Raw genomic sequence first — 24,029 nt, forward strand, 5'->3', positions numbered from 1 at the left:
ACGGAAGCCATCGTTGTCGTCTGAGTCTGAGCCCCCTGATTGAGATATGGCTTTGATAATAAAGATCCCCGGCCGTGTTTATGATGATCATCGACGTTGGATTGGAGATTTTCCCTTCATGCAAAAAAAAAAATTAAAACAAAAATGCCTGCGAGGAATGATCTCAGACATCAACTGTTAAGGCTCGTTTCCACTGTTTTCGTTGAATGGTAAATTACTGAGAGTAAATTTGCTAATCATTAGAATCCAACTCTAATAGTGTTGTCCTAGATAGTCTGAAAGATAGTCTGTGCCTAGAGGCTCGGACGGAAACTTGACGTAGGACTTTGAAAACTATTGCTTTTGGATTAAATTTTTTGCAACTGCTCAGATATCCGTAAATTCAATTCATTCAATACTCTAAATAGAGGCTCTAGAAAACCCGTTTTTATAATATGAACTGAACCTAACTTCAAATGGATTGTAAGAGTTGTAGTGGCAGAAAGAATCCGGATAGTAAACCGAGTCAATAGTAAACTGTTGGAAAAAATCGGATAGATATTCCAACATTAACACGAAAAACTCGACATTCTCTTGTTTTCCTGTATCGATGTTTATGAATGCGCACAAAAATTCTTATCAATAAATCCGTCCATACAGAAATATTGATTGATTGGTCGCTTTTTTTCTTTATTTGTTTTTAACACTTTTAACCGAGAAATCAATTATTCGTTCATTTCTCAGAAAATATCAACACTACAGCTTTGCGATTCTCTCTAGCTTCGTTATTCGTCGTTCGTCATAGTTTAGCGTATCGCATGTGTTGAGACAAAGGGGACGTGTGCCACTTTTTTTTCGGTCTGACACACCGACACGTATTTACCAATGTGGAAAATAGGTCAGAACCTCATCTATCGGATTCTATAGCAAACTTGAATTGGAAAGTTTTGGCAGTTGAGTTATTAACAAAATAAAAAGTTGATGAAGAGAAATCAATCAAGTCACTTACACCCCTTGCATTCTGAGCCCCTCAATTAATGTTAGTGGCATGGCATATTTATTGGATATAATCATAATATCATTTCCGGACTATTCTTAGTTGATTTTAATCCTTTTTGTCACAGGATTGAACGGATTCATATATTATTCGTTGTTATATTCATACGTGCAAAAGACATATAGAAATGTGTAGTCATTCGCTTATTCGCTAAATACAATGTTCATACATATACACAATTGTGAAAGAAATTCTATTGTGGAAGAATTGTGAACTGTAAACTATAACGGTGGCTTATGGTTATTTTTTACAGTTACAGTTTCGGTGATTTTGTTTTATAATACATGGGCTGAACAACATCGATAAGAAAACAAGTCGCAGGAAGTTCCTGGAAATCCTTTTATATTATCTTTTTGTGTCCCATGAAAAACAAGCATTAATTATTAGTTTAACAAAAACACAGAGACAAAGAATGTGAGGAATATGAAAACTTGAAATTCCAGAACCTTTATCATCTGGTCTAGATTCTAGAAGGTCGTTATGCATTCTACTTTTCGAAAAATAGACCCGAAAAACACGCAACAACTGCATGAAATGTAAGAAATATGTTTGTTCCGAGCATGCAGTTATGGTATGTTCTGATTTTCACACCAATGAAACCACAATCGATTACTACGTTTTTATGTTATTTTCTAACTCTCTATACTTTCATGAATTATATTCAGTTGCCGAATTTTGTTTAATAACAGCAAAAAAATCTAAATTCGTTATTTGTTTTGGAGTATCAAAAATTACTCTGTGTTGAGGATACTGAATAAGATGATAAGATGATTAAAACTGAATAAAGACGAAGAAAACATATTTTATTAATTCAATTATACCCTCTTCTTCAAATAAATGTCAATCAAACCTGAAAAATATGCAATAGCAACATTACAGAGAAGTTCAACTTTCGGTCTGTGACAGTATACGTGTTATGATTTTGCACGCGAGTATAGGAGGGTTAATAAATGTGCATAAAAATCCGCCCATACAAAAGTATTGATCGATCGGTCGTTTTTTTTCATGAATTTATTTGATTTAGCCAAATAAGGTAAAACAAAACCTTCAGTGTGTTCTAAAACTAAATTTAAAATAGTTAGCTTGCCTCGGCAATATTATCTTTGTATGAAATATTGGCTGTGTTGATCCGTCATAATTATATCGCCTGCTGATGCAGATTAGATATCTTGTGACCGTGACCGTGACCGTTAGGTAAGATAGGGATTTTCTAATTTGTATGAATTTTTTTTTAATTACTGGGGGAGAAAGTCGCCAATTGTATGTCAAAACATGTTTCTCACCCGACAATGATATATGCAGGAATTTGATTCGCGCAATTTTTCATATTTTCTGTTCGCACTCAACCTGGGTTTTATCAAAGATTATGTTTAAAAATGGCTCATTCAGTGAAGAAAGCCCGTAACGACATTTTTAAATTTTCACAAACAATCCAAATAATACCATGATAACACATGCACGCAATAGGCCAAACAATGGACTGAAAGCAACGAACAAATATTTTCTCAATTTGCTTTTCCACTATAAGATTATTTGTTTAACCGATTCCTGCATTGTCGCAGCTGTTTTCGATTCTTTTTTGATCAACAGAAAGTATATAAATAGAACACATGAATTGAAAAAAATACAAAATTTACAGCTTGTTAACTTTTTTTAAAATTTTCTCCAAGCGTTCTCGTTATATTCATTCGTTCCGTCCAACTCAATCTGCTTTCCACGTGTATTCAATTCAGCTGCGCTTCATTTGATCTCAAACAGTTCACCCGCAATCAGTTCGTTTGGGATCAGTTCGAATGGCGAACTACCGTTCTAAAAAAAACGACCGTTCGTGTACTCTTTCCTAGTTCTCAGTAGAGTTCTTTAGTAGAGTGACCCCCCCCTATATAGAATTCAAAGACGTAGTCCTACGTCAAATTCATTGTAATTTTATATTCGCAGTGGCTTATAGATTCGAGAGAATATTTTCCAGTACCAGTATTGCTAGTTCTACAAAATACACCTACGCAAGCGTGGAGCCGATCTGGCGTGGAGGTAACATCCATACTTCTCACGCTCAAGATCACGAGTTCAATTCTCACTCCCGACATTCTTCCAAAATGGAAGGTAAAAGTGACGAACCAGCCAGAAGCGTTGAAAGTCACTATAATACAGAAAAAAAAAAACCTACGCAAGCGTTCACGTGGCCGTGTAACTCGGAGACATTTGTCTGATAGAATATTCACAAAGTTGGCCCATTATAGGGTTTTTTGAACGAATTTCAAATCACCTTAACTTTGACGTCGACTATTGTTCCTTTCGCAATATTTTGTAAAATCGTGATCGATTTCATTGCTGGACCAGATCCTCTTTCCTCATAATTGTGTACATAATATAAACGTAAAAACCCCTCCAACAATTTGAAAACATCTCATCGAATGTATTGTGCAATAATGCAATTTTAATACTGTCGAATTTTATGGTTCTCTTGATACGGAGCTGTGTATTTATTTTTTCGAACCTTTTTCTAATTAGTTTTAAGTCGTATTCTAATTGAAAGCATATTTTACATACTGAGAATTTGTAATTTTAAATCTTCCGCTGGTCATTTTCAATTTTTTTAAAGTTAGTATTACTCTTAGTGATCTTAATGTCAATTCTGAGCGCGATCTGTCGTTTAGTTTGGTTACACCGTCAACTAAACTTGTTTTTTTTGCTCTGCGATTTTTGATAAGATGTTGTCCATTCTGAATAAACAGTCGAGGCGTTATGAGGCGTTTGAGAGAGGAAATTGGACACTTGGATTTGCCCTACAAAAATGCACCAGCTCTTCGATCGATCGTTGTGATCGAATTTATGACCTAAAATGGCACGAATGCGATTGAACAAACGACCGTACTTTCCAGATATGTCCCCAAGTGAATTTCCTATTCCCGAAACACGAATTACCGCTTTGTGGGACCCGTTTTGGCAGCATTGAAGACATAAAAACGAATTCGCTGCGTGAACTGAAGGCAATTCAGCCGAAAAGGTGTCTCGATGACTGGATTGTTCGTTGGAGAAGGCTATTGCTTCAGAAGGGGCCTATTTTGAAAACGATAATATAAATTCAAATGATACATTTAGCATTTTCTTCAAAAACACTAATTCCCGATATTTATTTGACAGAATGTACATGAGGTAAAAACATTGCCTAATGTTCTAATATAAACATTTCCACGAAATAAGAACGGCCATTTGGTTCGATTTTTTTAAACTTTCTAAGACTATTTATGTCTTATCGGAAAAAGTGAGATCTGTTTTTCCGAAAATTGCATAGAGTATCTTGAATAAGGGTGGCCTGAAAAATAAAATCTTCGATTGAAGATTTAGAAAAACTATATCTCACCTTAGAAGACACATCTTCTTGTTTGGTAGTGTGTTGTATATAAAAGTCTCAGCTTTTCCCAGCAAAATATGTTTTTTTTAAGTTTCAACTAAAATAAAGCAATATTCAATATTTCATTCGAAATTACCAAATTTTTCAAAACAAATTACAAAAATTACAAATTTTTCCAAACGAAAAGTAAAAAAAAAAGAAAAAATATAAATTCTGAAAAAATCTACTTTTTCTGAATTTTTTATATTTATTATGAAAACAGTTTTCAATCATTATATAACCCTAATAACCAAAAAATAATCAAATGTTCCCATTATGCAGATGTTGGAAACACCATTGAATATTTTTCATAGAAAGTTCATTAAAATTCTTCTCATGTGTAGACAGATCAAAAATCGGTCAAGTGGTTCCAAATTTGGAAATGGTTTTAAAATAAGCGTATTCGACAAAAATTGACAAAAAGGCCATTTTTTTTACCAAAAATCAGTGGAGAAACACAAAAATAAGAGTCCAAAATAATTAATATAAGCGGCTTAAGTATAATCGGAGCCAATATTTTCCCGTCTGTTCTTTTTTTTTTGGGGAATTGCTGATACATTACGCAGCGATTAGTATGTCCGGATAGTCTCAATGATTATAACTACAGTTTCGAAATGATTGAAGGTCACGCTGCTCTACGAGAGATTCCCAGTTTGGATGCAGAACGCACATGAAAAGCTCTAAAATATAGATATATAGAGCTATTGCAAGGATTCCCAATGATTGGAAATATCTCTACATCAGTCATCCGTAGCAGCATGATCGTCATAAACCTCGACAAGTATCAGGTGGGGTTCAGCTACCATATGCTGCTACAATGAACGAAAATTGGAACTACTCAAAAAATTCAATTTTTATCACAAAATACACAATCAAAATCAAAAGTAGTATCAGCATATATCTTTGTAGCTCCCAAACCAATTATCACTACGATTTATTCACGTCATCTGGATTTTCTTACGGAATACTGACAGATACTATTTATTAGAGATGAAACGGATATCCGGTAACTATCCGGTATCCGGCTTATCCGACAAATATTTGCTATCCGGTCGGATACCGGATAGTAAGCTAAAGTAAGCTTTCAAGATTCCTGGTAGAAAACATGATACTGTTAAAGGATATTCATTCTAAACGGAAAATTTTTATCTTTGTTCATTATTTTTATGGTAAAATGTGTTGATCTCTCTAAAATGTAATCATTTATTTGGTTCATGCACACATGCCTTTTCTTCCAGTTTCTTATTCGCATATAAATAGCCGCTATCCGGCTTCGAAGCTTGCCGGATATCCGGTATCCAGTATCCATGTATCCATAATGAATGAAAGGACGGTATCCATAATGATCGCTTAGAAAATTGATAAACAGATGAAAAAAAAAAAAAATAAAAAAAACCGAAGTTCCAAAATTTTACCGAAAAATGTGAAAGTGGAACAGACGACGTAAAATGAAAAATTGTGATTATGAAACTGATAATGAATCACTTCCGGGGGAAATTTCGTCTTTGCGTTTATTAAAATTAGCGTAGAGAAAACTAAACTTTTTTGTGAAAGAACATTTCATCAGGCTATTTCTACATTAGCATCGTCCAAAATGAAGCAGATAATATTAGAATTTGAAAAAATATACTTGTGAATATGAAGAGAATTTATGAGCAGGATATATGACGAAAACCAAAAATTAAAATTGTAACGATGCATCAGAAGATTTTAAAAGTGTTACATTCGGGTTGATAGAATTCGGATTAACCCCTTTGTTATAGAATTTCGCTACGATACACTTTTCATTCACCCATAATCATGTTCTGTTTCCTTTTTTTGTGCGAATTCGTAATATATGGCCACAGTGTAATTAATCTTTTGTAGTCATTATTAAGGCTCAACTCCAAACTTATTTCATACGAAAATTTTTGTGGACAACTTCTACTCGCTGTTGAAATATTTTGCCGTAAAAGTGTTTTAAATTATCAATAGTTTTATCCAAAACTGAATCATATCAGCACTATTTTCTCAACTTTCTTTCGATTGGAATACTGAGATGAAATCGACTCAATCACTGACACATCGGAAGTCACATGACTTTAAAAACACATATCCACAGCTGAAGCATCTGCTCACTCTCATCCATCCCATTCGAAGCTTTCTCAGCATGTTCATCCAGGCGAAAAGAAACCCCTTTTCTTTTCGTTTTTTGTTGCCGTTCTTCATTTCCTATAGACGCGACTTCCACAGTCTGCACTCTGTTGCTGCATGCAGGAAATCGGAGGGAGCTTTCTCCGCCAAAAGGACGATTCGACACGTACGCGGCAAACAACGCAAGATGTTTGCTGTTTCCGAGAGGCGCACATATTTCACCAGTGCGAGCACTTCGCCTTGCATTGAATTGATTTTATTGAACAATTTTCCCCCTCCCCCCCCCCCCCCCGGATGGAAGGATGAAAATCTCGGCAGCTGGCTCAAAAATGCACCCACTTTCACCGCAGTACCGCTGCTAGAAGACGTTGTAGTTGAGCTGTTATCTGAGGCGAATAGTTTTTCGTAAGAACTTTCGCGTCGTCGTCATCGTCTTCGTCGTCGTCTCACTTTGGTTCGGTGAAGGGAGATAATAATAATCCCCTTTCATGACACGCTTTTTCCCTCGCATCCTCGCTTGTTGCTCGCAGAAGAAATAGTTATCTGCCGCCTTGTAAGCGAGCGCCAACTTGTTCCCGCAACTCTGCTATCAGAATGGTGATTTTTATGGCGAATAACATATTCACTTTCCAAGGTTCCTCCTCTCAGAACACTTTTGAATACCCACTCAAGGCTGTGGAGGGCGTGAGGAGTGTGCGATACGCAACCAACGGACAGGATGGAGTCGTCGTCGTTTCAAGGAACATTGATTTTTAGCACTGATGTCTGAGGAAACTTTACGTCGCCACGTAATAAGACACTCGTTGCACCGATTGAGGGATCTCGTTGAAGTTTTTTTTTGTTCGACCTCCCGAGAATGGGAAACAAATTGGGGAACATTTGAATCGAAATGGGACATGAGCTAACTCCCACGCTCGTAAGATTCAATCTGTAGGAAAATTCTTTCTGGCAGATTATGCTCAGGGCGCATTACAAGCCATTTGCACACTGGATTCTCGTTCGTTCGTTTGTTCGTTCATTGGTTCGAACGTCTCTCGGCGGATGAGACGCTTTTCCTTTGATGATCTATCCTGTCGTTTCGCATCAAAACGGGCGGAAAAGCTGTCCCGAACACTTTCGCACACAGAGAACCAATAACCGTCTGATGCAGTTTGTACACGTCTGGTGGCGGCTCCTTGTTGCTGCATTCCAGTAAAATAACTCATTATTTTTTCCTCCCCTCCGGAATCCGGCTTTTCGCGGCCCGAAGGACGCCCGACCCGTCCTTTGATCAGGCGCGGAAATGGGCGGAGTGCTGACCCAGAAATAACGACGGTAAACAAGAACCCCAGACGAGACACTTCTTTGTGGTTCCGTGGGTGCTGCAGACGAGCTGCCTTGCGTTTGAGGGGCCAAATTATCAATAAAACTATAAATAACATGCTGGAGAGACATTTATTTTTCCGTCGTTATTTTGTCGTCCGAGGTCAGTTTCCGTGGCCGGGGGAATCGTGATTCAATCGCGTGCTGGCGGGTCCGGCCAAAGTTGGATAATCATTGGTTTATGGTTATTATTTCATTTAAAGAGCATCGGACTGATGGGAAACATAGTTGTAATGTCACTAATGATTGCATGCAAGGAACAAGGGATGCTCCAATGAAAAAACCTGATGAGATTTGATCGATCAGACTGTAGTACAGAATTTCCACATTTGGAACCTCCTCGGTATATCAATTTCTTATTGATATTGCACCGAAACAGTATTGACTCACCCCCCGACTGTCACGAACCGAGACACTACTGTCGATACAATGCAAAAAAAATAATCATAACGATTATTGCTCATTGATTTCTGTACAACTGTTCTTGGTTATTGTCGGCGAATTCCTGGAAGCCAAACACATCGATAAGAGCTCACCGATCGAACGAAGTGGTGACTCATTTGGCTCAACTGTCAATCGATGAAGTGAAGCTTGAATGTCATCAACCCCTCCGAGGGCTGTGTGAGTGTGTAAACCGGGGGGCATTAAAATTCCTACCCGTCTCCGGAGTGATGCAGACAAAAACCCTCGTAAAATGTCAATTAAAAACAACTCTAATTGCTCTCGTTAAGGTTAGTTTTTTTTTCTCTCCATCCGATTCATTCGTTCGAGGACGGGAGATGGATTTTGGTCGTCCATCCAGACGGTTTCCATGAAAATTTATATTTCGCTCCTCCGTTCCGAGCAATAAAAGCCATTAGGTTTCCCTTTACTCCTCGGCGTTTGCCGCGTTTTCCGGTGGTATAACTCAGAGAAGTGCCATTTTCCTAACGCCGAAACACGCGCGGACGAAGAATTTATGTTCGCAAGGACCTCTCCCCGAACAAGTGAATCGACCACCGTTTCGAAATCGTTGTTTTTCAGTTCGCCCAGAAACAACTATAACCGCATATTTGGGGGTGCATTTGCTCCTTTTATGTCCTCTGCTGTCTGGTCCATTACTACCCCGGAAAACTGCGGAAAAGCCAGAGAAAAAGCGAGAGAAGACACTGCAGCAGCAGCAATGTGCAAGCGAATATGTTTTCCAACTCGAATAAAACCGAAATTAATACCTTCTATGAATAGGAAAAGAAGATAAAAAGACAGCACAAAACAGTTCTTTGTTTTTGCTACTCTTTCAACAATGTTGCCGATGCAAAAGTTTAGATTCACCGTCTGTGGCGCTCTCTCTTTTCAAGATTTTTAAACTGAAGTAACTGTTGTTTATCTCAAAATGGTGCGAATCTCCCCCAGAAGTTCAACAGTTCAAGCAAGGCCCTGTCGGCAAATTTCGCTTTGGCGAGACAAAAAAAAAATGAAAGAACACAACAAATCTCCCAAAAAACACCACCGCCACCATCAGGAAAAAAAAATCCCAAGCGCACGGAACACAACACAAATTTCCATAAATCGCTTTCGCGCCCGCCACGAATGGATCCTTTTCCTCCCCGTCACGAGAAACGAAAGATACGAATGCCGCCAGCTTCAAGCAACTTCGTTCCTTTCGTGTTTATCCTGCGCGGGGTACATCTCTCGGTCTGGGGGTCCGTGAGAAAGTGCGTGTTCTGAATCCGTGCGGGAGTTTGTACGTGACTGCCTCGATTTTGGGCGGCAGTCGGAACGTCAGAGAAACCCAGAGCTCGCGCCCTCACGTGGCTGATTATAACCTCTCGTCGAGACTTTGTCATGTCCTAAATTTTGCGTTGGAGGAGGTGGAAGCTGCGCGGTGGTCGTTGGTGCAAAACCAAGTGTTTTAAAACAAAAACATAAAAAGTAACAAAGTTATTTTATGGCACCTCATCGTTCATCTTTCCGGGGCTCCGTGGACCACGGAGGAGCGAGTCAAGGATTGTGTGTGTGTGTGTGTGTGAGAGAGAGTGGGAAAAGAACTCTTCAGCGTTAAGATTATCACATCGCTCAGGCCATGATTGGATGATAAAGTCGGGGTGGGTAGTAAGGACAAAGTTAAATATATTTATGAACTTTTTGCGGCGCGAATCTCACCCTGCAAAAGCCGCGATTGCGGGACTTTCATCGTGTTGCTCGGTTCCTTCGGTTTGGTATGTATGATTATCAACGGTTTCACTCAAAGTGGTTAAAGTGAGTGTTGTTTCAACGAATCGAGTTTTTTTTTCTTTAGTACTGTCTCTTGCTTGACAGACTCAACATTGTTGGTTTTAACATGGATCTTATCGATTTGAGCTGGTGAGTTTTTTTTTCTCGTCTCGAGTCATGCTAGAACTTGATAGAATCGAAAATATCGAAGCTCTCCTTCCCGAGACATCAAACTTTATGGACACTCAAGTAAGCACTAAGCAATAGCCCTGAATCAACACTATATCCGCATATAGAACATTCAACAAATGGTCACCAGTCTTCCGTGTTTCACAAAAAACACTGCGTCCGGGATAAACATGTCCACGCTGCTGTTCGCAGTTTTGTGTTTGAATACAAACATGATTTTTTCGTACCTATGTTTGAAAATGTGACATGTTTGTATTCGTTGTATGTTTGGACATACGATGTTTAATCCCAATGTTTCACATGATGTTCGAACATGGTGTACAGTTTCTCTTGCATTTTCACTCAAGCACCGGCAGTGCGTAGAGTAGAAGAAGCGAATCGGACACCACACCACCACCATTCAACGCGTGGTGTGTTGGTATGTTGACATGGAGAAAATGCTTTCCTATCATGACAATGGATGCTTCGTCTAAAATATTGGGCAAATAAAATAAACCTCTTTATCTGTTCTGAACAAAATAAACGTCGATTAATATCAGAGTTTTTCACAATTGATATCATTATTTTGTACACGCATCCATTTATATATTGAATTCATGTAACATTCACTATTATTAGCTATTTGAACAAGTACTAAAATTGAATAGAGCGTGGCGGAGATGTTCAGTTAACCACAACAAATTTTGATTACAATATTTCTATAATTTTAATCGAATATAAGGTACCACAATTATTCAGCAGTGACATGTTAGGCGTGACGCTAATCACTCGACCACGGGAGCAACCATTTTGGCTGGATCTTTGAATACAAATGGCCAATACTGCTTGTTCGCGACGAACGCGACCCGAGCTATAAAACGAGCGAAGAAGAGGAGAAGAAAGGATGATGCAATCGCATACACACATAGCATATACAGTGCAGTGTTAGTGTAGCTTTTAGTTTTTTCCTTCATTCTGTTCGTGATAACATCGAGAAATTAATAGTGTGTTTTAGCCGCTGAAATTTCTCTGCTGGTTCTGCTGTGTGCCGCTGAAGGATGCACCTAAGACTAATTTTTGGGTATTTATTTTTTTGGTCAGCATTTGTACGACGTCGCCCGCTGTGCAGTCGGTTCCCCAGACTTTGATTACCAACATGCACGCAAAAAAAATCTCATAGAAAGCTTCTTTCTATCCAGAAAGTGTTTCTCTGCACGAAACCAAGGATTATTTAATCAGACTTGCAAAATATGTATGAACTCATGGCCTCTCAGCTCATGTAATTTTTGTAATGCGAATTAAATTTCAAGTTCGTTTCTGTGAAAAAGTATTCTACGAAGAAATGTTTTGGGATGAATAATTTCTTTCCGTGTATGAAAACGAAACGAAACGAAAGCAATGAATACTGCGACATCGGGCGATATGTTTGTACATGATGTTCTTGAATTATAAACATCGTGTTTGTTTTCACATGTCTATGTTTGTGTATCATTGTTCGTGTTGGGGATAGACACTCAACACTAGTGAGAATCATGTTCGAATTCAAACAAAAACATGGAATTTTCACATCGCGTGGACATGTGTAAGTGTTTTTCGGAAGACTGATGGTCACTATGCCGTATATGCTCATTAGCAATTGCAAATGCATTGCAAAATATCATCTCAATCGGCACTTTTTTTTCCATCCATTGGCACTCTAATACTCATATAGAATGGATATAATGCTAAAGAGACGAAACAGCGGGCTGTTTCGCTTCTTACGGCTTTTTCAAACATAACTAATTCTTATTTAAGGTACCATAAAACACGCCGAGTTGTTTTGCTTCTGTTCATTCAGAAAAGCGACAAACACTGTTGATCAATAAAATAGGTGTGTGAGTGTGTGTGTGACGACATACCGTTCAATCAGTGCAGCACTCGAACTTTTACTATCACAGCGGCCACCATGTTTGCGCCGTACCTTCATACAACCATCCGCTTGATTTTGTCGCTGTGTGTGTGACATTTCTTCTGATGATGTCAAGTGAACTGACGCCATTTTCATCATTTTGATGGTCAAAATAATAGGTGTGTGTTTGATTCTCGCTGGTTTTCGATTGATCTCCTGCAACAGGCAGGATTGATTAATCTTGCAGCTATAAGTTTTTAATTTTCAACGTAAATAATTTCTACTTTCACTGTCAAAACAACCAGGAAAGGCAGAAATCGCCTCTGTACTTCTGAGAAAAGACCTGGTGAAAAAACTTCATGATGAGGGTGAAACATAAAACTAGTGTCTTTAGGTCAGTAACAAGCCTCGGAAAACCACACCGAGAACAGACCATCGTATAGTACTTCTGACGAAAGTGGATCCATCTAGAGTCGTAAGTCGTAAGTGCTACAACAGTTTGTCGATGATTGGAAGAAACGAAACTTCCGCCACTGTTTCGTATCTTCTACCAGGGTTGCCATAATAAAATCTGTGTTTTTGGTCTCAACAAATCTTTTTATCTGTGTTTATCCTCAGAAAATCTGTATCAACTCTTTGCGGTCGTTTGTCTGCTTTCAACCTCCACAGTAAAGAAGTATATTAATATTTTAATTTATGCAACAATGTATCAGTTCACACTTTTTCTAAACGAATTTCAAGGGCTTGTGAACTTATTCACGAACCAAAACGGTGCTACTATTAGTAATGTATAACGATACTCAGTATAAACAAAAGTTGTCATCCATGCTTGAGAAAAGGATTAATGGAAAACTCCATGTATATCGGCACAGTGTAGATGTAAAGAGCATGGTTCTGTGTGTTCAAAGAGAACGATAGAAGGCGAAAGACTAATTTTTTTTTTGAAACATGCGAAAGCAAATATTTTTTGAACATAAACATAAAAACATTGTTTACAAAAAATAAAGGCACCTTGTTCATCTTTCATAATCTCACAAAGTTGAACATCACTGCTTTATCATGTTAGAAATTGCGAGCAGTACTACAAACATGTAGAAATTTAATTAAGGGATTAATAAGTTCAATCTTGAAACATAATCTTAGCTTTAGTATCATTCATTGGTATAGTTAATATGAATTTGACGATGTTAATGGTATCCACCTAAAAATGACTCTCATTCAGACTGATTCGAATGTTATATTATGAATAAAATTGGTGAGTTATGAAAAGATATTATTGAGATCAAGCCATCACTAATATTGGATCGTTATTTTGAAAAATCTGTAAATTTGTATAATTTGTATGAAAATCAAAAAAAAAAATCTGTAATCTGGATCTACAGATTCTTGGTTTCAAAAAGTCCGAAACATCTGTATAAATACAGATTATTCTGTAGATATGGTAACCCTGCCTTCTACATCGTACCTGGATGTCATGAAGCAAACTAAGATACATTTATTTGGTTTGATTTCCTGAGACGAACCAGCCCAGGAGGCTGAAAGTCTCAAAAATAAAGAATAATAGAAAAAATAAAAATGGTTCGGATTCCCAACGGAATGTTCGGCGACCTGCAGGGAAAGATTTTCATCCTCGCTTCACGAAGAAAACTGCGAAACATTGTAGCGGCAACATCATGGTTTAGGGTTGTTTTTTCCTGGTATGGTGTACTGTATTCCGAATTAGGAAACACAATGAATACTGTCGATTACAAGGCAATCATGGAGGAGGTAAGGTTTCCTTACGCAAAGGAAATATGTATCTTAATTGCCGAAACACGAACTTTCAACCGAACGACGGAATTTCATCCCGGGATCGAATTTATTTCAAGACACGGCGGCGGAGAATATTAAAGGGGAACTTGAAAAGGCGACCGAGGAAGTTTCTTCACAATTGATAGAAACCACGATATACCTCGTGTTTAAAAGCTCGGACAGGGTTCAAAGCCGATGAATTAAATTATTGTTTGTCGATGATAAATAATAGACGAGGGGTGATTCAAAACGCGTGCGCACACAAAAACTGCGCAAATAAATATTGGCGATTTTTACAGTTTTGTGAAGTTAAATTGTTATGTTAAGTTTGGCAGAAAATTGCTCATTTGAGTATTTTCAGCCAGAGTGACCTGTGAAAGTATACGAGAATTTTCACTATTTTTGATTTGAGTGCAACGTTTGCCCATTTGCTTAGGAGTCTGAGTACTTTTCACGAGTGGAAAAACATTTAAGAGTAAAGAGTGATTTTTGAAGAAGGCGTTTGCTGAACAACAACTATTAGTCAGCTTTATAGAAAACTATCTATGAACAAGTTGTTTGGAACTAATAAGACTTTGTAAAAGAATGTATACTGAGGAAAAAAATGTTTTCGAAAAAAAAAAATAGAAAAATCGACATTAAGTATTTATCAACCCAAGAACCATTCTTTTGTTGCTTCATAGTTGGTGTGTGTAACATAAAGTCGTAGTCGAAATTTTCATTTCATAATTATCCGTATTTTGTAACGTGAGACCAAGTCTTTTCTATGTTACATTGAATAGAAATCAATTCCACTAATCAATTCGGATATACGATTGTGAAGTTACACAAAATATTGAAAAATTCCTTATCAATAAATGCTCTTTACAATACACAAACATTATTTAACTTACTTAGCTGAAATACTCTTTACATCCGTTTTGTAAAAACTAAGAATGATTTTGAAATAGAAAGGTGTACAGATAATGAATTCCAGTGTACGACACCTCGAACAAAAATGATCTTTGATGAACTTTGATCATATTTTCAGCATAGAGAAATATAAAAAAATCGAAGGTCAACTTTTTATGCTTTTTGTGTACATTGCGTGACTCATAACACAAAACAATTTTTTCAAACAATAATTGGAAATTTTCCTTCATAACTACTTTTTTTCTTCTTCACATCAAGTGTGTGAAAATTCATAGCAAAAAAAAAAAATCAAAAGAATCAAATTTCCAGTAGAGAAATCTAAAACAAAACTCAAAGTGAACACTTTGGTACATTTTCAGGGGTCGTTTCAAGCCACTCAAGCACACTTCATAGTAATAGTTTCCTAAGAGTGTTCGTTTTCGAAACATTTTGGGTTTAGGGTCGCACGCGTTTTGAATAGTTCACGGAAAACGTTTTTTTTTCAGAAGTTATTCGATGAATTTCACGTCAACTCCTCTTAGGAGTTGGAAGCACCAGATTGCAGTCAAACTTTGTGGGCGTAAATACGTTGGCCATTTCACCTACTTTATGTACTTGAAATCTCAACGAAATATCTGGACGACTATTTGAAATGGGCCTACTATTTTTATCCCATTTTTTATTTTAGGGTGGTCCAAAAAATCATTTTCATAATTTTTTTTTCCAAAAATGATTTTTTTTCAAAAATTTATAGCTTTTGAACTACTGAACCTGAGGAAAGATTACACTTACAAAAAAAATGGAAATGTATAGAAAACAGTGAAAGACTAGCACATTGGCTTCAATTTGATATGTCGATCATCTGAATCAGTCCAGCAGTTCAAGAGTTTTGAATATTTGGAAAAAGTCATTTTTGGAAAAAAGGGGGAAATTTTGATTTTTTGGAACACTCTAAAATGCAAATGGGCACCAGACTGGGAAAAAAATTTAAAAAAATACGGTTCTAATATTTTGCGATGAAGCACAAAACTACTAATTCTCATTCTGAGAACCAGTATATCTGTATAAGGAGACACCTTAAAAACTGATGTTTTATTCATAACAATTTTGTTCTATGAATTTGTTGACATGTTAATGAATAGAAAAAAGTTTGCAGAACATGTCAATCGTGAAAATTTTCACGATTTTTTTAAGTAGTATTTTTTTGAAGGAAATATGCAAAAGTTTTTTGGTTTTTTTTCAGAATTAAAAAAAAAATACATTTTTGAGAAAAAAAATATTTTTATTTTCAAAATATTTTTTTCCAGTGATTTTTTTTATCAATTCAAATTACCAGGAAACTTTTGAAAAATCACTGGTATTTTTAGGAGAGGATTTCGACAATTTCCTGCATTTCATTCAATTTTTTAAAATTATTTTGTTTTGCAATTTTTGTTAAGAATTTCAATACAATAGATACGTGGAAACATTTCCAATCGATTGATGGAAACGTCTCTGCGATCTACCGAAAAATCGCCAAGTCATAAACGTTTAAAATCTTTCATTATTTATCATTTTCATCATTTTCATCATTTTTCATAACATGTTCAATTTTTAGATTTTCGTTATAGACACTATACCTTCCTACCAAACGTAGACCTACTTTGGTTCATAGTGAACACTGATTCACACGACTTTAGAGAAGTTATACATTATTCGTAGTTTACAGAGCATGTATGTACATTACACATTTTCGGTTCTATACGTTGCTGGATGTGCTCAGTAGAAATGCAAATGCGAGGATTTTCTCATAAAAACATGTTTTAGTTTGGTTAGGCAATACAATTCACCATGGGGAAATCGATCCGTCTACTTATTTTTTTAGGAGACACTCGAAACTTGGTTGAGAGATGGAAAGAAGTAGTGGCTGTTCTCTCTGCGGTCATTATTTTTAAATACATAAAAATTATTGTTTATCTATCTGTCTGTATGTCTCGTATAGACTCGTTCGTATGGTTGAATGTATGTATACCCGGCATTAATCCGAAAACGATTGATGGAATCATCGTGAAATTAGTGCATAGAGGTTTTTGTGTACTGCGAGCATGGCCGTGCAATTCCACGTAAAAACAATCTCCTTGAAGAAATGTTCTGATTTTGTTCACTTCTCGAATATTTGTTCTGTCCAAAACATTTGAGGCGCAAACTTGCTTTAATTCGCCTATTGGGTGCCCGATTCAGAATTAGGATGGTATTCCACGTATAGTGGTGCCGTGTCGAACTCACCAAAATATTGATATGATTTTTGAAAATCGTCACCGTATGGAAACTAGTCCATGCATAAAACGTTATATATTGTTTTTCATGTAGAATCGCGTGTAGACTTTATTTTTTATATTACTTTTCCAAAAATTATTACAATTTCGCAAAGTATTGAAACTTCATGATTTTTTAAAAAATACGTATCTTCATTTTGGTGCGTTCGACACAGTGCCATTAAACGTCAGACTTTGTTAAATTAAAGCAGTATTCTACCAAAAATATATTTAAAAATATCCATAGGGTTTTTTAAGATATAAAAGTTTTAAATATTTAATTCAATTTTATTTTTTAAGTTATTTTTTTAAAATAATTGATTGATTTACCAACAACAATCCGAATTTGGAGTTACGATTTTTTGTAAAAAATATCAATTGATTGAATTAAAATACACCCTTTTAGAAAAACCAGCCGTTATTCAAATTTGTCATATGGAAATAAAAGTTTTAATTTTTGGTTACTGCCACTTTATGTACCAGATTTGAAAAGAATCAGAGATGGTTGCGTCAAAATCGGCCAGAACTGCTTTATGACAACACAAGGGCCGAAAACTAAAAAAAAGACCCTAGTTGTTACATCGTTTTTAGAAAGCTGAAACTTTCTAGACAACATATCGAAATCTCAGAAACACAATTTTTTCCGTTTTTAAAATATATAATTTCCTCCAATTTTTTACTAGTTTTAAAAATTTGAAACTTCCAATCACAACAAAAATTTCACAACAATCGATAGATATTTGGATGCACTTTTTAGGGATAATTGAAAACTGCGTTTTCTCGTAACCCGATCAAACCAATGAAAAAATATTTTCGAAAAGTTCATCCTGCATACAGTGTCAACAAACCCATCCCGGTACTCTCTCTCTCTCTCTTCAAACTTATCACCCAAATGAACATTCGGAGCAGCCCCAACCAATGATCTGCCCAAGAAACAATGTCCGAAACATACCACGAAAGCGCTCATTGTCTGTGAGGACCGCGATAAAAGGAGACAACGACGAGGGCCAAACAAGGAGACAACAATGCGGCCACCAAAATAATGTCACCCACAGCAATTACACACACACACACACCCACACACCCCCGCCATACACCCGACGCTTCCCGAGCAGAAAATCACATGTAATTTCGCCTCGAAACGACGTGCAAATGGGGTTGGGCGCACATAGCCGATAAAAATTAAACCCTTTTCACAACCCAAGTAAGTCGCCCACGCGACGACGACGACGAGGCTCTCGAGGCCAACGGGTTGAATTGGTTGGGAAAGTTTGGCGAGACGAAAGTTTCTAAAATTTTGGAATTCCACTCGAAGAATGCGGTGGTGAGGAGGGGGAGGGAGAGGCCACAGCCGCGCGGTCCGGGGAGGATCATTGTATGCAAATAACGAAGCGAACCCTTTTGTCCTTTCCCAACCATCGCCACCATCGCAGCCCAAAAAACTGAAGCAGAGAACCGTCACTTAATGAACAAATAAAATGCACCGAGAAGGACGGTACACACTCTTTACGTAAATATTTTAATTTAATTTTGAAAGTCACGTTTCAATGGTTCGTTCCGCTCAAGTTTCGTACTTTCGGCGGCGGTGGCTTTCGGTAGTGTCACTTCGGTGGATTGGCCGCCGGAGGACTTCAGCAGCTGTTTGTTCCTCTGTCAACGCGGCGTGGCCGTGTTTTGTTTTGTTGCAGATCGTGAGACCCTCTGAATTGGCAATAATCATAAATACAATTTCGTCTCGATTTGTTCTGTTGTTGGTCTTTCGGTCGGTCGTTCGTGCCAATGTCGTGTTTAATTTTCCACAAGTACACCGGTAAAAATCGCCATAAATTTGTACCAAATGGCCGTGCAGTCGGTGTGTCCTGCGAGAAGGAATCTCGGATTTGGGTGAGTGATAACCCTCCTCACAGCGGTTATGATGGCGCGCCTTCGCCAAATGTTTCGCAAAAATTTCCCACACCGCGCGACGACAATTCCTTCTTGAACATTGTCCGCGATTTATGCGCTTAACGAGTTTCTTGACTTCCTTCCCCCCACAGGACACAACGAGACAGGCCCTTCCGCCCTCCCCTGCTGGTCCGCTCCGTTCGGGACGGAGACGGCACGGTAATAACAACAACAAAAAACTGTTTAAAAAGAAATTATTCCATTCTCGTTCCGTTTTATGCTACGCCTTCTCTCCGGTAACTCCCCACACTAATGGGTCCTTGGTTTGCTCACTTAGCGCGCGGGGCAAACACAGAAGAACACCGAAACGAAATAAAGCCGGCGAATGTCTTCTCTCACTCTTGTGGAACTGATTTTATCACTGCATTCCCTTCCGCTCCGACGGTGTCGCCATCTCACTGCCGGGGCTGCAATCTCGTTTAAAATGCATGGAACGAGTTGAAAATATTTAAAGTGGCTGCTTTTAATATTTACACCTTCACCTTTTTTCGTACAGCACCGAGCAGAGAGACAGTCCAAGGAAGAGGACAGGATAAGATTCCAGTTGATTTTCCGCGCCAGCAAAGATCAGGTGCTTAATGTGCTCGACGAGAATTTAAAATAATATTTATCCTGCGCTCGGTGTTCTTTTTGTGTGCGATTCCCAAGGAAAATTGCTCACTCGAAGGAGTCCGATTTGAATGCTAGCGCACCCGAAAAAAAGGATACCCTTCCCCCCGGGCGGTCACTGATAATCAGATTCAGCAATCGTTTAATTCTTGCGCTTCGCTCGGCTGCGACAAGAAAGCAGGAGGGGAAATTAGCTGTTTTATGGAAGGATTCACAGACACACACACACACACACAATCCCAGGGAAAACGGGAAATCTCGCAAGCAAATAATACCCATCGGAATTAAATTTCCCGTTCATTCCACTCGAGAGTATTATTGCGATAGCGCCGCGCGGAGAGCTGGAGAAGAAGATACACAATATCCGGGCTGCAGCAGCAATAGTCAACTGCAGATGCATTAACTTCCGAGCGGTGTATGCACCTGAGCACCTCACGTTTAGGATGTTTATTTTGCTATCCGCCTTTGGCGCCTTAGCTTTCCCCGAGACGCCGGCACGAGAAGATCCGAGAGGCGACGAAATCCTATTACCGCATCCCAAGCTTGACTTTTCGTTCAAACAAGCTCATTGGCAGCAGCCAAGTAACAGTTTTTGTACTAGCAAGTGCACGATGAACTTTCTTTCTAATGTCGGTGTGTACCAACAAAGGAAGCGGAAATGCATTGGACCACTTGAACGAGGAGTTTGCGTCATCCGCGTCACCCACGGCAAGCAAGGTTAACGCCTTAGAATTGCACTTCGCTGCGTTTGTTTTCGTAAAACTGGATCATAATCCAATTATGGCGGAGCTTGTTTGAATCGGGAAATCTTCAAACGCTGTTAAATATTACTGAAGCGCTCATAGTTATTATTCTACTGTTACTAAACCAGTTCCGATTCGTCTCAAAAAAAACCTTATAGCATCTTTTTTTTTTCATTTTGTGTACATTTGTTCAAAAAATCGGATCCATCCGAATCCACACACATCAAAGCCGTCGTCCTCCGCCATCAAAGGCGCTCTAGGATTCGTTGCTGGCCCCAGATAAAACGCTCGCTCCGGCCGCGCCTGGTGTGTTGTCAGTCTGGCTTCCTTTTTCCTTCAAACGCCCAGACAGGTTCAGACAACCAACGAACCCATATCAGCACGATTGTAACTGAGCTGAGCTTTTGGGATGCGAGGTGGCCCGGGGGAGGGTAGTAGCTTTGAGAGTACCTCTCAGCCAAACGAAACCGAAACCATGATTAAATTTTCATCTCATTTCCAATTTCGGTTTTAATATCCATAACAAATATTTTCGCAGGATATAAATGCGGGACTCGCATCGCACACGTACACAACACACCTCAGCATCCAATATCCCTTCTTAGTTTCATTTTTTTCCCTGACTATCCTTCGCCCACGTTTCATGGACCGGAGACGAGAAATGGCTTCGCCATTTCTTTATGGCTCGGATTGCATTTCTGTTCTGCCAAGTGATACCTTCGGGTGGGTGTGTTTCCTTCCCAGCTGGATTTCCCAATTTCCCAATGAGAAGATCGCTCCGTCGATTGTTGCTGACAGCAGACTGCCGGCGGTGAAAGGGTTCAATGCAACGCAGCACGGGAAGTTGTTGTGCTTATCTTGCATCATATGTGCGGCTGTGTACTTGTTTCGAATATTTGCTTCCACTCCTTTAACATCCCCCGCTGGGGCCGAGCAAAGATAATTCCAAATTAATGAAATTTTTCCGCTATGTCTTTTGGGAAGACGATAAGATAGAAATATAATTCGCCATCGAGTCATGTACTAATCGGAGTTTGTTTGTCATTTTTTTACTCTCTTTTCCAGATCGAGGACGAAGGCAACCACGGTAATGATGAGACGCGTCTGTTCATCCTGTCCTCGTTGGCAGCCCAGCACAAGAGCCGGGTGGCATGTGTCCTCTGCGAGGAACCGATGCTAGTCTTTGACCGCTACCCACTAGTCGATGGAACGTTTTTCCTTAGTCCAAAGCAGCACGCCAAGGGTTGCATCGAGGTAAGATTCGTTTTATTTTTCCTTGTTGTATTCTTGTGTCTCTGTGGCGTTTATTAGCGACGGACTTCCATGTCCATCTGTTGAAGTACCTCTCGGAATGTCAGTGTATGGCATAATAAAGGAAATTACCAAGCTTGAATTAATAAAAGCTGCACAAAACACACATGCAGCTACGTTCCCTCTGAAGTCTAAATTCCAATTTAAATCTCATTCCACGAATGCCAAATCGCAAAAATCATTTTTCACTTTTTACTTTTCATTTTTCATTTTTCATTTTTCATTTTTCATTTTTCATTTTTCATTTTTCATTTTTCATTTTTCATTTTTCATTTTTCATTTTTCATTTTTCATTTTTCATTTTTCATTTTTCATTTTTCATTTTTCATTTTTCATTTTTCATTTTTCATTTTTCATTTTTCATTTTTCATTTTTCGTTTTTCATTTTTCATTCCTGATCCTCTCATCTCTAGTTTCAATCTCAAATTTTCAATTTGAAACTTGAGACAAAGAATTAGCAACAGAGAATTTAGATTTTCAATCCTTCTATTATTTAAATAAAAAAAATCTTAAATCTAGGATCTAGGCTAAGCTAGGATCTAGGATGGAAAAATAAGTCTGAAATCAGAAAACTAAAACATCACAAAACTCATAAATCTTAAAAATTTGAAACATAAAATGTGGATTATAAAAATAAAATTCGAAAGGATCGGAAATCCATAAGAAACTTGAATTTACAAAATCTTCTTCTTCTTCTTCAATGGCACTAACGTTCCTAGAGGAACTTCGCCGTCTCAACGTAGTATTACTTGCGTCATTTTTATTAGTACTTAGTTGAGATTTCTATGCCAAATAACACGCCTTGAATGCATTCTGAGTGGCAAGCTCTAGAATACGCGTGATCACAGTGCAAGTCGGAGGAAATTTCTTTGACGAAAAATTCCCCCGACCAGAACGGGAATCGAACCCGAACACCCGGCATGTTAGTTATGACGCTAACCACTCGGCCAAGGGAGCACACAATTTACAAAATCTAGAGAATTCAAAAAAAATCAGAAATAAAAAAAAATAATAAAAAAACAATTTTAATTTAAAATCTACAAAACCCAAAAAATTCTGAAAAATAGGGAAAAATCAAATCTCAAAAAATCGGAAGTTCAACAAAAATGAATCTAAAAAAACCAAAAATCTTAAATATCTGGAATCTCAAAAATCTAATTAATCTTAATTGTGAAAAAACTGAAACCAAAGAATAAAATCTTAAATCAAAAATATTAAAAAGTCGAAAATCTAGAAGAAAACTAATTTAAAAAAAATCTAAACATCTCAAATAAAAAAAAATGAGTCTCAATATTCTGACATCCAAACATCCGAAATACAAAAAAAAAAACTAGAATCCAGGAAATCTACAAAACCTCAATTCATGAAAAATCTGAAATAGAAAAACCATAAAATCATCTGAGACCAAATAAATCTGAAGTCGAAAATATGGGATCGAAGAAATCCTAATTCCAGAATTCTAAAAAACTAGTTTACGGAAATTCAAAACAATTTTGAAACGTAAAAAATTCGGTGATATGAAAATTCTGATATTTAAAAATTGGATTTTATTAATAATCCAAAGTCTGAAAAAAGAAATTAAAACAACGCTCCGAAATCTACAAAATTAAAAAAACAAAAAAAAATCAGAGTCAACGATTTTTAAAAGAATCGAAAATCTAAAAATAAAAATCCTGAATATCTCAAGTTCCATTTTTTTTAAAATGGAGTTATTTGAGACTTTTAAGGATTCCGCATTATAAATTTATGAAAGAATTTCAAATTTATGGAATCTTCAAAATCTGAATCAAAAAATTTGAAACCAAAAACATGAAACCCGAACTCTCAAAATACGGTTATTCGATTTAAAAAACTGGAATATAAATTATCAAAAACTATTAATAAATTTAAAAATGGAAATCGAGTTGTTGGATTACATTGAAAATGTGAACATTAGAAATGTAAAAAATCTTAAATTTAAAAAATCGTAATTATGAACCAACAGACATCTAAACAAATTGAAAACTGAAAAGCCGAAAAATTCTGACGCTGAAGAATACGAAATCTAAGAAATCTGAAGTGTAAAAAAAACCAGCAATCAAGAAGATCTGAATTTTTAAAATTGTGAAATTTGAAAAATATGAGATAAAAAACCGGATCTCATGGATCGAAAATCTAAAGAACCGCCAATAAAAAATAAATAAAAAATAATTGAGATCTTTAAATCTAAAATTTTAGAAATCAGAAATTCCAACAAACTAAAAAACAGAGGGGTAAAAAATTTAAAATGTGT

General features: G+C 37.3%; 1 protein-coding gene across 2 annotated transcripts in view; it reads left to right on the forward strand.

Annotated features, from left to right (window-relative positions):
* LOC129763011 (headcase protein) overlaps nt 1–24,029 on the forward strand; it is a 266,416-nt gene that overhangs the window by 237,957 nt on the left and 4,430 nt on the right. For both annotated transcript variants that reach the window (XM_055761711.1, XM_055761712.1), the window contains one exon: nt 21,512–21,700. In XM_055761711.1, the coding sequence (XP_055617686.1) occupies nt 21,512–21,700 (189 nt within the window). The remainder of the gene's footprint in view (nt 1–21,511; nt 21,701–24,029) is intronic.

Source organism: Toxorhynchites rutilus, chromosome 1 (genome assembly GCF_029784135.1).
Source record: "Toxorhynchites rutilus septentrionalis strain SRP chromosome 1, ASM2978413v1, whole genome shotgun sequence".
Lineage (NCBI taxonomy): Eukaryota > Metazoa > Arthropoda > Insecta > Diptera > Culicidae > Toxorhynchites > Toxorhynchites rutilus.